Consider the following 14,116-nt stretch of genomic DNA (forward strand, 5'->3'; position numbering starts at 1 on the left):
AGGGCGAAGTAACATCTTGTTAAGATGCTCCATGCATATCAGGAAATTTCAGATTTTCCATCTAGCTGCTATCACATTTCATTCACAGATGGTTAATCATCTTCTGCAAGTCTCTTTGGAGATGGTTTGTCGGAGATTGACTTGTCATTAGCTCGTTTCATGTCTATGCCAACAATCACAAACTCACTAACTCAGTTACGCTACTTCTAGTGCTTCATGTTGCCGCTGCCGTAGACATAGTTGCTGAATGGAAGCTGTTGTTTGATCCAGCCACCTGTCACGTCGAAGCTGCAGCTCTTGCCACAGCATAGCTAACATTCTGTCCATCACTTGCCTGCGAGACCACCCTCTTAACAATATTATCTATGCCGGCGCTTGGGTTGACGTTGCTTGCTCCAGTTCTTCAAGCTGAACCAAAAAAATTAAGAGAGATGTTATTGTTTCTTACAAGCAAGGGAAACGTCTTCTTCCTCCATAGAGCACTAGATTCAAGAGCAAAACCAAATTGTTAATATGAATAAAATCGAGTCTGTTCACCTTATTCTGTAGTCGGGCCAATAATCTAGCAAGGGAAGATATCTCATCTTCTGGAGTGAAACTTCCTGCGCGTCCTTCTTCCATGGCATTTTTCAGATTCTGTATACGTGACTTGCATACTAAAATAACCTTTGCACAATATGGGATTGCATCCCCAACCTTGGATGCTAACTCAAAGGCCAAACATATGCGGAAGTTTCTAGAACGGAATTAAGGTAATCAAGCAAAGGAAGAATCAAACTCAAAAACCAAAGTATTAGAATACACCAGCATTATCTACGTACATTTTTCTCTTGTGATCACAGTTTGTCCCCAAATGTACACTAACACGTGTATTTAAGCAGGTGAAGGCACCCCCGTGCAAGATTTGGATCAGCTCAAATTATTTGAAAACATAGTATAATACACTAACATGCTAATTTGTACTATTGCTACTAGTACTGCTATATGGCAGTTATTGCCACTCTTATCACCACGAGGATACAGGTGGACGATTCCAAGATGGTCCGGCCTAACCAAATATTCGAAGATGGTTAAAGCTTTGATATAGTAACTGAGTGAGTTCTCTCTGTCATCTGCAAAAGTGAAATCAAATGTGAGGCCATGAATGAATGCTCACCAGGCTAACACAGTGGTGACTAAGGTAACTGAGATTACTTCTTTTCATGGAGACTTCAGCTAGAGCATAAAATAATTAGCTTTCTCCATTGTCTTGTCTGGGATCTTGGCAACTGTCGCTCTTGCCATATTCATCATTTTCCATGCCAGATCCAAATCAGAATCTTCATTGCTTGTCATGTTCTCATCCCCCTGTCCTCTCTCATTCAAGTATTTCCCTAACCAGCGATCACATCAGCATTTACCAGAGAGAAGAAAAGAAAAATATCAGAACATGAAAGATGGTTTTATTATTCCCGGCCTGTCCATCAAGGATGCACAGAGCCCAAGATGAAAAGCACAATGAACGTGACAAACAATGCTATTGGAGTAGTGACAAAAGCAACGAGATGCAGCCGCGATCCAACAAGGTTTTTTTTTTACAGGTCACCGCGGGGGAATTCCTGAATTATCATTTCAAAAAGGCCAAAGTTGCAGGTGATTACAGAGAAGACCAAGAGAAGTAGAGAGAAGGGGTTACAAGCAACGAAAAAAACATGCTAAGACAAAATAGCATGGCCCTGAAAATATGCAATTAGCATGCTATAACATGCTATAGCGTGCTATTAGATTAGGGAGACATTGTATGATGATTTATTTAGCAAGGCATTGCTCAGAACGCTATAGCGTGCTATTAACGGCCCTATAATGTGCTGTTTTTCTCACTAATTACAAGCAGCGCAACGTTGTTGTTCAAGCATTTAAGCAAGTTATACGCATGGTGTCAGTCTGCGTTTTTCAGTCATGCTCTCCAACCGGCGGCGACGAGGGACCCGAAGATCAAGACCTTCATCCTCCAAGGACGCGTGACCACGTCCCGGGAGACCCCGGCGTTCCTCTGGGACCTCCCTCCCGGGGATTCAAGAACCAGACTTTGTAACCCGGACCCGGACAGCTAGATAAAACCCAAGTGGGGAGAGAGAGAAAACCCTAGGACGGATCTATCTTCAAGCAACCCCACCACCACAGGGTGTAGGGTTGTAACCACTAGGATAGATCTCAGCAATGATCCTCCATATCCCCAGCGACCACCGTGATAATAAAGATTACGAGGCAGGAGCAGGTCTTACCCCCTCCCCGAAGGACCCAAACCTAGGTAAACTCACGGTGTATACGCTTTACCATTCCGAACCGCCGAGCCCGAGCATTCATCCTTACCGAACAAACCGCCATACATCGACGACACTGTCTAGACGAAACCCTGACAGTTGGCGTGCCTGGTAATTAAGGGCAGCGCACGCGAATCTAACCAATCGGGCCAGGATGCCCTACAAAGCTTTGCTGTAAGCAGTAAAAGCATTTTTTCTGTTTTCTTCAACATCATCTGGTATAAAGATCCCACCTTAAAAACAATTAGAAAAACACAATTGATTAAATGGTCGCATGTGGAATGATGATGAGGATTTGATACTACTTCAAACAGCAAACAGTTCAAGTCCCCAACAAGACTATTAGTTTGCATTAGCATGAGTACAGTACTGATTGGCAGTTTTTAAGGTATACTCTTCAGTAGGCATGAACAAACGATGAGAAATAACTGTCATCAGTAGGATGTTATCAACTATATAAATAAAAAGCATAATAATGGCTTTCAATGTACTCCCTCCGTCTCAAAATTCTTGTCTTAAATCTGTTTAGATATAAATGTATCTAATCATGTTTTAGTATTTTGATACATTCATTTCTAGACAAACCTAAGACAATAATTTTGGGACGGAGGGAGTATATGGCTGTCTGGGGCAGTAGCAGTGGCCACGTTGTGGGGTCAACTAATCACCCAGTTTACTAAGAAAACATTCCATACAAGAGAATCTCCATACAAAACCTAGAGAACGATGCAAAATGCAGTGATATATTTCACCCAACAGTGGTACAAGTGATACACAGCATACCTTCAGAATCTCCTTTCTCCAGAGGTGGAACATGCTCAGTATTGCTACAGGTCTTCGAGCTCCTTGCAGCAGCATTTTTGCTGGTTGTGGCTGTACTTTCGGCTGATTCTTTATTTGATGCATTCTTTGAAACAATACCCGAAGGATTGGACTCTTTGAGAGCTTTACTTAGCAAGGCACGTCCATATCCATAAAACGTGCTAGCACACTCAGGAGCAAGTACACCATAATGTACTACCCTACATGACATCATGACATAAATTTATCAATGTCTTGTTTTTAAGCTAGCTTATAACATAATAATAATAAGGCCATGACCGTTAATGTAATCTAAGGTAGAACAACATGACCACCATTATTCCATCAACCATTTTCAATACACAAGGTGCTGACTGTGTTATGTTGACTGTCTTCCATAATAACTAAATACTGCTTGCATAGATTATGAAGTACAATTCCAAAGAACTGTACGTATATATAAACTGCACATAGTTAGCACCTTGTAATCTAAGGTAGAACTGCACAGATTATGAAGTACAATTCTGAAGTACCGTACATATATATGAACTACACACAGTTAACAATAAGGCCATGAACATTAATATAATCTAAGGTAGAACAACACAACCAGCCTTATTCCACCAAAACAAGGTGCTAGCTGTGCTATGTTGACTGTCATTTATAACAACTTAGTGCTTGCTCAGATTATGAAATACAATTCTGAAGTACTGTATATATATATATAAACTGCACATCGATGAAATTTTGCATCTAGCCAGTACTGGAGAGGAATATAACTCTTGTCAAATACGATAGTACATATCCATCAAGCATTCAGACTCTAATATGATGCTCACTGTAGTACATATATCATAACAGAGATGTGAGGCACAGGAGCATCAGGTCACGCTGTCTAACTGTACTCACTAATCCCTCAAATACCAACACACACCGTCAACGCTAGTCAACACGGCAGACCAAAACACCACCCTTTGTAATTACCTAACATCTTAAATCTTACTAAACTAACTACAAATGTCAAAGGTTTAATGTGACTACGGACACGTGAAAAAAAAACACTGAACTAAATGTAAGTTATTCTTCCACACAATCCACCATACATACGCTACAGCCTGTCTGGGAGAATTAATGGAGTTTGGAAGTAGAACCCTAACCTGATCTTGAGGGTGTGGCTGAAGCAGTTAATGGCATTGGCAAAGTCCGTCTCCTTGAGAGCCTTCCACCCCTTATCGAACAGCTGTTGTGCCTGCTCTAGTGATTTCTCGTCCCCTCCCCCCTGCCACCCACCCACGCCCTGAGTAGGGTTCGGGCGTGGTGGTGGATCGTGGTCTATGCCCCCAAGTGCTTGGAGCCTACAATGTGGAGTGTAGAAGCTGACAACTGGAATCAGATTAAAGAAGCCATGACCATCGCACACCTTCCTCGCCCGCTCTGGTTGTAGTTCGACTGCGAAGAGGCCAGCAACCGTGATCATGAAAATAACATTCGCTCCCTCGGCAAAACCCAACAAATACACATAACCCTCGAGAGCACCATTTGGGAGTAAATTTTCCAAGTAGATATCCCGGCTGAGTACCCATCGTCCATGAGGGTCGTCACTCACCTCCCTTGACCACAATTTGAGATGGGATTCCAAGACTTCGGTAACTCCGAGTCCACCTTCCTCCATCAACATGAGGTTCATTTGCTCCGGATTCGGGTAGTGCTCACATGGTGTGTCCAACCAAGTCATGCTGTCCCTGCTCAAGTCATACTCCAGAATCAACCCCCCATATGACATGAAGTAAAGCAGAGACCTCCCAACAAGAACGCTGGAATGATCTCCAAAGTTGCCGAACTGTTCGTCCATCGAGGTCAGCTCGCCCCAAGTGCCAGACTCCGACGAGTATACGCACGCTGACGTGACACATTGGTCATTGTCATCGTCGTCACAGAAACACAAGCCAAAGACGAATACCACGCGGAAAGGGCCCCCGAGGCAGTCGCGGTGGTCGCATCCGTCCGATGCGCAGAACACGGCCGCCGTCGGATGGTCGCTCTTGAAGGCCGCGGCAGCGGGCACCGGTACGCGCTGCAGGGCGCCCGTGATTGGCTCCCACACGATGAGTTCCATCGTGTCCCGCTGGCCCTTGGAGAGGAAGAGGGCGCGGCCGTGGCGGCAGTCCATGGCCCGCCAGAACCGGCGGTCCGGAGCGGCGAGGGAGAAGGATGAGGCGGTGGTGGGGAAGAAGTGCGGGATGCGCTGGTTCTCGAAGTTGTGGAGCAAGCCGAGGACAGGGGGTGCGCCGTGGAGCTCGTGGAGGCGGCGGCGGAAGGCGGGGTGGGACACGATGCCGCTCCAGGTCTTGCAGACGAGCGAGGCACGGAGGAGGCAGGCCGGGTCGTCGGGCGGGAGGCGGAGGAGGATTTCTTCGACGAGCTCGTCCGGGAGCGCCGGCGGCAAGAGGCGGCGGCGGTGTGGAGTGGTTGGGCTCAGCCTCGTGTCGATGGACGCGTGAAATGAGATTTTTTTTTCTTGCATAAGAGCATCTACAACCATATGCCAAACAGGCCGGGCCGACACGGGACGGGCCAGCCCTAGCGCGGCCAGAGCTCGTGGTGGAGCCGGTGGCCATCATCTCCGCGAGGACGCGTAGGCTGCTGGCGCCGTTCAAGGTGGCCGCCCCTGCGAACGATGGCGGATCAATGCAGTCCAGCACCTTCTCGGAGTACTCGCCGGATGTACAGCGAGGAAGAAGAAAAGAGAACTCGCTCGGGCTCCCATTCCGACGCACGCGCAACAGCGAACCCTGTGTCGCCTAGATCCGATCAATGGCCTCCACTACGATGTCGCGCCCCTGGCCCCGTCGTTGTCGCCCTCGGCCCCGATGTAGTGGCTCGCCCCGCGCGTCTCCTTCAGCCTCGAGGACGCCGACGGGTGCGGCGGTGGCAAGGACGCTGGAGGAGGTGGAGAGCGGAGAAGGCCAGCACCGAATTCGAGTTCCTCCTCGCCGGCTGCTCGACCGTCTCCACCATGCTGCCCCCCAACGAGCTCTTCTCCGGGGGCAAGCTCGTGTCGCTCCGCCTCCCGTCTTCGAGCGGCTTTCCTCGGAGGTGGCGGCGGCGGCCACGTAGCCTCCGCTCGCCCCGGCGCCGACAACGCAGTAGCCCGAGACACCGAGGTCGGAGGAGATGCCGAGGGCGGAGGCGGAGCAGGCGGTGGAGGAGCCCAAGGTTCCGGCCAGGAGGTGGGGGGACCTGCTCCGGATGCGGAAGCAGCACGCGTCGTCGTCTTGTTCTTCCTCTTCATCGACGAAGACCACCGCTCCCCGCCTCCTCCACCGCGGGCCGAAGCCGCCGGAGCAGGAGCTGTCCCTCAGCCTCCCGCTCCTCCGCGACCCCAACGACCCCGACATGCCGCCCGCGCCAGCTCCATCGACGGCTCCATCTCCATCACCGACCCCGCCGCCTCCCGTTAGCACGTCGCAGCACCAGTTGCCTCCTAAGATCCAGCTCACGGCGGGCGCGTCGCCGCCACCGCCTCCCCCTCCTCCACCTCCTCCCTCCGTCGTGGCGGCCTACAGCCCGCGCCTGAACGCGGTCAGCGACGTCAAGGAGCCGGTCGGGCCCCCTTACACCCGCCTGAGCTGCCCCGGGGGCGCCCGCGGCCAGCAGAACAACACGGGGACGGCGGTTACTGTTGGAAATATGTCCTAGAGGCAATAATAAATTAGTTATTATTATACTTCTTTGTTCATGATAATTGTTTATTATCCATGCTATAATTGTATTGATTGGAAGAACAATACTTGTGTGGATACATAGACAAAACACTGTCCCTGGTAAGCCTCTAGTTGACTAGCTCGTTGATCAAAGATGGTCAAGGTTTCCTGACCATAGGCAAGTGTTGTCACTTGATAACGGGATCACATCATTAGGAGAATCATGTGATGGACTAGACCCAAACTAATGAACGTAGCATGTTGATCGTGTCATTTTGTTGCTACTGTTTTTCTGCGTGTCAAGTATTTATTCCTATGACCATGAGATCATATAACTCACTGACACCGGAGGAATGCCTTGTGTATATCAAACATCACAACGTAACTGGGTGAGTATAAAGATGTTATACAGGTATCTCCGAAGGTGTCCATTGAGTTAGTATGGATCAAGACTGGGATTTGTCACTCCGTGTGACGGAGAGGTATCTCGGGGCCCACTCGGTAATACAACATCACACACAAGCCTTACAAGCACTGTGACTTAATGTAAGTCACGGGATCTTATATTACGGAACGAGTAAAGAGACTTGCCGGTAAACGAGATTGAAATAGGTATGCAGATACTGACGATCGAATCTTGGGCAAGTAACATATCGAAGGACAAAGGGAATGACATACGGGATTATATGAATCCTTAGCACTAAGGTTCAAATTATAAGATCTTCGTAGAATATGTAGGATCCAATATGGGCGTCCAGGTACCGCTATTGGATATTGCCGAGGAGTCCCTCGGGTCATGTCTACATAGTTCTCGAACCCGCAGCGTCCGCACACTTAAGGTTCGGCGTTGTTTTATGCGTATTTGGGTTATATGGTTGGTTACCGAATGTTGTTCGGAGTCCCGGATGAGATCACGGACGTCACGAGGGTTTCCGGAATGGTCCGGAGACGAAGATTGATATATAGGATGACCTCATTTGATTACCGAAAAGTTTCCTGCATTACCGGGAATGTACCGGGAGTGACGAATGGGTTCCGGATGTTTACCGGGGGGGCAGCCCACCCCGGGGAAGCCCATTGGCCTTAGGGGTGCTGCACCAGCCCTTAGTGGGCTGGTGGGCAAGCCCAAGAAGGCCCCTGCGCAGGAGAGAAAGAAAATCAAAGAGAAAAAAAGGGGAAGTGGGAAAATAGAGAAGGACTCCACCTTCCAATCCTAGTTGGACTAGGATTGGAGGAGAAATCCTCCTCCCCCCCCCCCCCTTCGGCCGACCCCTTGGGGCTCCTTGAGCCTCAAGGCAAGGTCCCTCCCCTCCTCCTATATATACTAAGGTATTAGGGCTGATTTGAGACAACTTTGCCACGGCAGCCCGATCACATACCTCCACGGTTTTTCCTCTAGATTGTATTTCTGCGCAGCTCGGGCGGAGCCCTGCTGAGATAGATCATCACCAACCTCCGGAGCGCCGTCACGCTGCCGGAGAACTCATCTACCTCTCCGTCTCTCTTGCTGGATCAAGAAGACCGAGATCATCCTCGAGCTGTACGTGTGCTGAACGCGGAGGTGCCGTTTGTTCGGCATTAGATCGGAATGGATCGTGAGATGGATCGCAAGACGGTTCGTGCAACGGATCGCGAGATGGTTCGTGGGACGGATCGTGGGACGGATCGCGGGACGGTTCGCTGGGCGGATCGAGGGACGTGAGGACGTTCCACTACATCAACCGCGTTTCTTAACGCTTCTGCTGTGCGATCTACAAGGGTACGTACATCGGAAATCTCCTCTCGTAGATGAACATCACCATGATAGGTATTGCGTGTGCGTAGGAAATTTTTTGTTTCCCATGCGACGTTCTCCATCAGTTACCTCCACAGGTGTGAGCAGCAGCAGCGACATGAAGAGGAGGAGCAGCGGCGATTACCTCCGCAGGCGCGAGCAACAACAGCGACAGGAAGAGAAGGAGCAGGGCGAGAAGACTATTTGACCAGTCAACGAGACAAAATACGGAGCTCTACGATGATCCAATGATCATATAAACACGGCAACTCGTATTTAATGACAATATTAGGCCTTGTTCGGTTTTTAAAGAATTGAAGGGGTTTGGAGGGGATTGAGAGGGATTAAATCCCTTATAAGTCAAATTCCATCTCAATCTTCTTCAATCCTCTCCAATCCCCTCCTGACTGGGATTAACCGAACAAGCCCTTAAGCGTATCGTGTAAAGTTCAGTGACCATAATATGCTTGACACTCAATCAGTGACTACCGCTACCGCTAGTGTATTTATTAAAAAAAAAGAGTGGCACAGTAGAGCTCGAGAGTCCAACCGGTTGAGCCGAACCTGTTCCCAACCCAACCCCAACCCACACCCACACCCAGAGAGCGACACCATGGCAGCGCCGCCGCCGCCAAGCCGCCCCGACTCGCCGGCGGCGCTCCCGTACGATCTCGTCGAAGAAATCCTCCTCCGCCTCCCACCCGACGACCCAGCCTGCCTCCTCCGCGCCTCCTTCGCCTGCAAGACCTGGAGCCACACCGTCTCCAGCCCCCACTTCCGCCGCCGCTTCATCGGGCTGCATCGGCATCGGGCGCTCCCCTTGCTCGGTTTCCTCCACAACTGGGAGGACGAGCGCGTCCCCCGCTTCCTCTCCACCACCGCCTCGTCCTTCTCCCTCCCCGCCCCAGGCCTCACCTCCTGGCTCGCCCTCGACTGCCGCCACGGCCGCGCCCTCTTCCTCTCCAACTCCAAGGTCTCCGGTGCTCAGCAGCTCCTCGTGTGGGATCTAAGAACGGGCATCGAGCGGCGCGTGCCGGTGCCCCCGCTGTTCAAGGACGGCTACAGGTACCGGACCGCCTCCGTGTTCTGCCCAGCGGACGGATGCGACCACCGCGACTGCCGCGGGGATCCCTTCCGCGTCGTCTTCGTCTTCACCGTTCCCATCTACCACCAGTTGCGGTGTCCCGGTCTCACGCTGGCGTGCGTCTATTCGTCAGAGACTCGCGCATGGGGTGAACTGACGACCCAGATGTACCACCGGTCCTGCTTGATCTTCACATCTCATTCCAGCGTGCTCGTTGGGGGCTCTCTGCTCTACTTCATGTCCGACAGTGGGTGGATCCTAGAGTATGACTTGGCCAGCCACGACCTCACTGGGTTCAACCCGCCACACGACGGCCCCGAGCAGACATTTAACATCATGGTGTCGGCAGATGGTGGAATAGGAGTCAGCGAAGCTTTTGGTTCGCAACTCAAATTATGGTCAAGGGAGGAGAGTGACGGCATTGATTCACAATGGGTCTTATGGGTCTTGAGCCGGGTCATCCACTTGGAAAATTTGCTCCCTGATGCTGCTCTCGTGGATGCAGAGACTAGAGTGACTGTGTTGGGATTTGCCGAGGGAGTGAATGTCATTTTCGTTAACTCCGTTGCTGGCCTCTTCACAATCGAGCTACAGTCGGAGTGGGTGAAGAAGGTGTGCGATGATCGTGGCTTCTGTAATTTGATTCCAGTTGTCAGCTTCTACACTCCTGTGGACCGTGGCGAATGTCAGGATCTGCTGCCGCCGATCCCTAGTGAGGAGGTAGGTGATGAGGAGGGGGAAGAGGAGGAGAAAACAGTAGATGAGGCACAGCAGCTGCTTGACAAGGAGGGGGGCTTTGTTAACACCTTTGAATGTGTCAACCATGACCTCAATATCAGGTAAGGGTTCTACTCTCAAACGCCTCCCCTATTCCAAGCTACACTGAAACATTTGTACGGATGTGATTGTGTAAAAAATACTTCCCACTAGTGGTACTCTTTACGATCAGTTGTTGATTTCCATGTGCCCTTGCTTACTTTAGGACTTTGACGTGGTTCTGGGGATTCAGTGGGTTTATTTAACCTTTGTGTTTTTCGATGGCAGTACTTGAGAGTTAGGACCTGACATCTTTTGCTATGATATGTGCATTGTGATGAACATTGAATCAAAGTGTATTTTATTGGAGGGATAGGTCTTATTCTATTTGAGAAGAGTTACATACCTCTGGTGCTGGCTAGTCTGTTGTTATGAACAGCAACCAACAGAACATATTTGTCACCTCATCTCATCAAAATGTCTGATGGAATAATTTTAGCTGTCCCGTTCTACCTCAGATTGCTGTAACTTTCATGGTCTTGTGTTATCTATAAACTATTATAGACTGAAAATTTATGCCTTCGTTTTGGGGTGTGCTAGAACGTTCCACAAATATGAATGTGCATATAAAGATCAAGAGGTGAATGATTCTTTGAATGATGTCCCCAGGAGTGCTTCAAGTGAAGAATCGGTGACGGCCACATCCAACGAAGATTATGATGCTGAGGAGTCAAAGACCTCTGCTAGCAATGGTGAGGATGCTGCCCCATCTTCGGACAAAGGTGATTCTGAAGAAGGTATAGTATATCATTGCCCCTTTCTTTGGACCAGTAGTGGTGCCAGGGCTGCACAACTGTGTAGTGAAATACCTTATATTCTCTTAAGTTTGCATTCTCCCTAAGTTTTTGCATGAAATTTCATTCTATGGAATATTCACAAGTAACTTTTGGGATCAACTACCCCATAGTTTTAGCGAAGCACTGCCACTGCCCCCAGTTAGTCATATATTCCCTTGGAAAAATGGCCATGTAGTCCTGCGTATGCAAACTAGTAAGTCTTGTTTGGGAATTGGGACTTGGAAGGAACTAATTGATATTTGGACTTATCTCTTGAATTCTCATCGCCGTTCCATAGAAGACCATTTCAATGTTGTTTTGCTAATAATTCTTATTTAGTTATATATTAATAGATAGTAGATGATGCTACTGAAAGCAGAAAATGCTTTCATTTCTTAAAAAAAACTTGTGCCATGGGTTGACGATATCTTGAACTTGTGTCTGGTGCCAGATGTCCGCCATTTGCCTTTTAAATTTATATACGTGTTGTTTTATCTTTCTTCTATACACTTGGAATAGCAATGGCAGTTTGAAGATATATGGATCTATCTTAATAGTATACTCGCACAAGGTAGCCTTTACTACACAAGAGCCCCTCTTTTCAATCATGTCTTACATAAGTTATGCAATAATGTGAATAGTTGGTATTGAATGAACCAATCTATCTATCTATCTATCATCATCATGATATAATAATTAAGTTGGATCACTTAATCATTTGTATGGATCTCTTACTGTTTCTATTTCTTAATGATTTACAGTACTCGTATACCATCATGATATATGAGTACTGTAAATAACCTTGGGGTTGTAGGCAAAGGCTTCAAATGTGGTAATGTCAGGTCTCTGCTGACACTTCTTGAAAAGAGACTAGCAACAGACTGTCCACTGTCTGTGAAATACGATTCAGCTACATATAAAGTTACTGCAATTGTGAAGATATGCCTCCGACACGGCATTAGCTGTTTTATGTTGCTCATCTACTGATCCGTATACAAGTAGCCAGATAAAAGTTGGCGTCATTCTGCATTTTGATATGTTAGTTTTTTTTTTTGTCAATGTTTGCCATGTTCAATATCAAATTGGAATGTTTGCCCTGCTCTGTAAAGGCTATATTGTTTGCTCTTTGTTGTGATGGGATGTCATTTGCATTGGTCTTGGAGGGTCATATAAACCATTTTGCATGTTCTTGTGCATGTGTGAAATTTTACTTTTTATGTAAAATCCATACGTATTATGTTCTGTCTCACTCAATTCATTACGGTAGAATTACATGCCTCTTACAGAAGTTTAGCTCTCTCTCTCTATATATATATATATATGTATATCAGATGAACTAACATTTCAATCTGTTGTGTGCTGCTAGTGCTATGCTGATCCTGGATGTTTCGTCAGTCATCGGCGCCTTGAGTTGAATCTTTTTCTTCTCTGCAGTTGGGGAACATGAGTATTAGTTATCTGTCTTTTTTCATGGCCTGCTCATGGATTCAGCAGGCAGTTTATGTACCTTAGTTTATCAGGGCCAGAACTTTGACAAGAATCAAGGCGCCAAAAGCAGAGGCTTTGGCCTTTGGAGAAGTGAATGCTGCTGAAGGCATGGTCTCAAGATAGGGTTGCAACTGGAATTCTGATGCAAAGCCGCACTGGTAAAATGGTACGTATTTGCCATTGGGTAAACCTAAAAGTTGATGTGCGACCGGAACGATTCAGGGTCTGTTTGTGGTAAGCGAGTGATCATTCATTTGAGTAACAACAACGCTTGGTTTTTTGCTACTATGTCTGAAAAAATGAAAAACGTTTGAAAGTGTTTCCGGCTGTTTGGTTCCTAGCCATAACTCAAAGTTAAGTGCGTAGGTGTTTGGTCCTAGACACACCTAAGATTAGGCAAGTCAAAGACAAAGTGTACCTAAGAATTTTAGCGCGTAAGATTAGATTAGGCATTTCCTTCATTTCATATTAACTATACATTTGTATTGTAGCTCTTTTTGAGTTGTAGGGTCATTATATATATTCAGTGGAGACACCGTATCCATATAATCAACACCCAACTTGTAGTTAGTAATTTGTTGAAAGGAAGGATTTCTTTTTATATGGTACTACAGCCAGCTACAGTGTAGTTTAGTGTAGTGTGTATCAGAAAATATTTGGTTGCAGCTACAGCGTACAGGCTTAACAATGACGTACACTTGGACAGACAGAAATATGGTTGCTCGTCGCTTTTGCTTTTCCTTTTATTTCATGTTGTGATGAGATATGGCAACCACCTTTCGGCTGGGACTTGGGTAGTTTGCTTTTGGATCAAATCAATATAGGTCGTCTTTACCAGTGGTGGTCTTTACTACTCTCTTCGTTCCAAAATTCTTGTCTTACATTTGGCTAAGTATGAATATATCTAATCACATTTTAGTATTTAGATATATCCATTTCTAGTCAAACTTAATACAAGAATTTTGGGATGGAGGGAGTATTTTTTACTCCCTGTGTATCATAATACTTGAACTTGTACTAGTTTTTTTTAACAAGTAGTGAGGTACTGAGTGTTTTGAATATCACCGATGGAGCGTGTATATATATGTGTATGTGTATGTGTTCGTTCTCAGAATTGAACATTTTGTGCTCCATGCCCTTTTTAACGTGTTTGTATAATTAGACCATAGCATGCATCAACGCACGCTGATATACATGTGGTTAATTGGTGCGGAACAAAAAGAATAGACGAGCATGCCAAGCTTTTCTTCAGTAAATCGGACTCAGAAGTCCCATGAGTTGTTAAAAAATGTTCATGGATTTGTAGAAGAATATTTGTGATTGGAAAAAATATTTGATTTCAAAAATAAAATAGGAAAATTGAAGAATCA

The 14,116-nt window shown here is 47.1% G+C and overlaps 1 protein-coding gene and 1 pseudogene across 1 annotated transcript; one reads left to right on the forward strand and one right to left on the reverse strand.

Moving 5' to 3' along the window:
- Nucleotides 1-277: 277 nt before the first annotated feature.
- On the reverse strand, nt 278-6,255 carry LOC123397353 (annotated as a pseudogene).
- A 2,891-nt stretch (nt 6,256-9,146) lies between these two features.
- On the forward strand, nt 9,147-13,069 carry LOC123453180. The gene is made up of 3 exons (XM_045129952.1): nt 9,147-10,505; nt 11,092-11,219; nt 12,625-13,069. The coding sequence occupies exons 1-3, from the start codon at nt 9,196-9,198 to the stop codon at nt 12,633-12,635; spliced, it is 1,449 nt and encodes a 482-aa protein (XP_044985887.1). The 5' UTR covers nt 9,147-9,195; the 3' UTR covers nt 12,636-13,069.
- Nucleotides 13,070-14,116: the final 1,047 nt, after the last annotated feature.

The sequence above is a fragment of the Hordeum vulgare genome, chromosome 5H (genome assembly GCF_904849725.1).
Source record: "Hordeum vulgare subsp. vulgare chromosome 5H, MorexV3_pseudomolecules_assembly, whole genome shotgun sequence".
Lineage (NCBI taxonomy): Eukaryota > Viridiplantae > Streptophyta > Magnoliopsida > Poales > Poaceae > Hordeum > Hordeum vulgare.

Coding starts and splice junctions, on each gene's coding strand:
- LOC123453180 (XM_045129952.1), top strand. CDS start 9,196: ATGGCAGCGCCGCCGCCGCCAAGCCGCCCCGACTCGCCGGCGGCGCTC. Junction 10,506..11,091: donor AACCATGACCTCAATATCAG/GTAAGGGTTCTA, acceptor TGATGTCCCCAG/GAGTGCTTCAAGTGAAGAAT.